This window comes from Mandrillus leucophaeus, unplaced genomic scaffold (assembly GCF_000951045.1).
Source record: "Mandrillus leucophaeus isolate KB7577 unplaced genomic scaffold, Mleu.le_1.0 Scaffold181, whole genome shotgun sequence".
NCBI classification, from domain to species: Eukaryota; Metazoa; Chordata; class Mammalia; order Primates; family Cercopithecidae; genus Mandrillus; species Mandrillus leucophaeus.
The window spans coordinates 1,275,611-1,277,937 of NW_012101821.1; the positions used below are offsets into that span (position 1 = coordinate 1,275,611).

The following is a 2,327-nucleotide window of genomic DNA, read 5'->3' on the forward strand; positions in this document are numbered from 1 at the left end:
TAAAGATCTAAAAGATTAGATAATCCAATCTTCTCATTTGACAAATGGGGACACCTGAACCCAGAGTCTATTCCTCACACAGGCATATATCTAAATCTTTCTATTCTCCACACATCACAACATTCCTCAAAAGCCCTTCTAAAATGTATAATAATCTTATTGTTATGTGTTTATTTCTTTCTGAGAACTCCCACATTTTAATTCTTTTTTTAAAATTGAAAATTTATTGGATTTTTTAAAGAATGTTGCAGAAAGGCCAGGTGTGGTGGCTCACACCTTTAAACCCAGAACTTTGGGAGGCTGAAGCGGGCAGATCACGAGGCCAGGAATTTGAGACCAGTCTGACTAACATGGTGAAACTTCATCTCTGCTAAAAATACAAAAATTAGCCGGGTGTCGTGGTGCGTGCCTGTAATCCCAGCTACTCAGGAGGCTGAGGCAGGAGAATTGCTTGAACCCAGGAGGCACAGGTTGCAGTGAGCCAAGATCGTACCATTGCACTCCAGCCTGGGCAGGACAGAGCAAGACTCCGTCTAAAAAAAAAAAAAAAAGTTGCAGAGAAATACTTAACACCAAGGAAAATATTTTTATAAAACAATTGCTCACTGGTGCCAGTCACGGTGGCTCATGCCTGTAATCCCAGCACTTTGGGAGGCTGAGGCAGGTGGATCACAAGGTCAAGAGTTCAAGACCAGCCTGGCCAAGATGGTGAAACTCCGTCTCTACTAAAAATACAAAAATTATCGGGGCATGGTGGTGGGCGCCTGTAGTCCCAGCTACTCAGGAGGCTGAGGCAGGAGAATGGCATGAACCCGGGAGGCAGAGCTTGCAGTGAGCTGAGATCGCGCAACTGCACTCCAGCCTGGGTGACAGAGCAACACTGTCTCAAAAAAATTAAAAAATTAAAAAATAAAATAATAAATAAATAATTGCTCACTGGCATGCCCCATGAGAAATTTCTGCAATGTTATATTCCTTGCTGTTATAGGTAGTGATAATTAGCACACCATATTCCATTAATTTCTTCCTGGACTAAGGTGCAACGAAGAAATAGTTAGTTTTACTTTAATTGAGTAGAGTTTAGTTGCATAGAATACCTACAAATGGAATCAAAATTATGAATTGCATATAAGTGCTGGTACATCAATGCAGATAGTGAAATTTTCTTCAAAGGAATTCTCTATGCATCAGCCGACAAGGAAGTATTCACACTTACTTGTGTGTGTGTGTGTGTGTATATGTGTGTGTATACACACACATAGAAACACAAAATTAGATAAATGACTTATGAGAACAAGCCAAGACCAAAAGTGAAATTAAATCTATTAGAAAAGTTTAAAACCCTACAAAGGAGCATTTTTTAAAAAACCACAGTTGGCACATGATCCATTCGTCTAACTTTCAGGTTTGGCGTCTCCATCCCCTTGGATGTGGGTTGTAGTTGTAATCAGCTACTGGAAGACAGTAATCAGACCTGGTTTCCATGGACATGATTGTGGAATCATTTCTTGAAGCCTGCCTATAATATGCATATGGCAACTGTGAACCATATTGGGAGTTGGTGGACATATTATTATTGGCTGTGACATTATACTCTTGCCTTCCACATGAGCCCATATAGGCCTTCTGGCTTTGAGGAATATAGGACAATCTTTCATTCCAATCCTCTGGAGGCCCTGGAAGCACCTTCCTCCGAGCTGCTGAGATCACATTTGCCACAATGGATTCCTGGATGTTTCTGGGTCTGAAAGCATCATCCACTAGACCGAGAGGAGATTTTGCTGCTGCTTCCCAAGGAGTTGGTCTCTTGTTTGCTTTCTCTAGTCCATCAGTTGGTTTGCTAGAGTAACTATAAGTAGGCTGGTATACCCAAGGAGATGCAGAAATGGTGGGTGGGACAGATCTTCCGGGAAGAGAAAGGGAGCGCCCACTCTCCTAAAAACAACGAAAATATTAATATATCTAATTCATTTTGGTTTGTGCTGATTGTTACTCCAAAGTATTCCTAGCATCATTACCAAGCACTGCAAAATAATAATAATAATAATAATAATAATTAACCCCCTAGAATGCTTAGTCTTAAAGCCAGGACAGGCTGCCTGTCCTGCCTGTCCCTACCTTTGCAAAAGTGGGCCAAGGGCAAATAGTGGGCTGCCACTTGACCCCACCTTTTGCACTTGGCCCTCCTAGTTGCTCCCCATCTGTGAACGCATAGCCCCAGTTGCTGTCATCTTTCTTAGGCATAGTCACTAGGGGCAGGGCAGGGGCTTTGTCATCACTAGGAAACACCTTTCCTTCTCTCTGCCCTGTACATAGGCATATGTGTA

At 42.1% G+C, this 2,327-nt stretch overlaps 1 protein-coding gene across 2 annotated transcripts in view; it reads right to left on the bottom strand.

The window, feature by feature from the left end:
• Positions 1–829: 829 nt before the first annotated feature.
• SYNPO2 (synaptopodin 2) overlaps positions 830–2,327 on the bottom strand; it is a 202,051-nt gene continuing 200,553 nt past the window's right edge. For both annotated transcript variants that reach the window (XM_011977602.1, XM_011977604.1), the window contains one exon: positions 830–1,935. In XM_011977602.1, the coding sequence (XP_011832992.1) occupies positions 1,402–1,935 (534 nt within the window). In that variant the 3' untranslated portion in view covers positions 830–1,401. The remainder of the gene's footprint in view (positions 1,936–2,327) is intronic.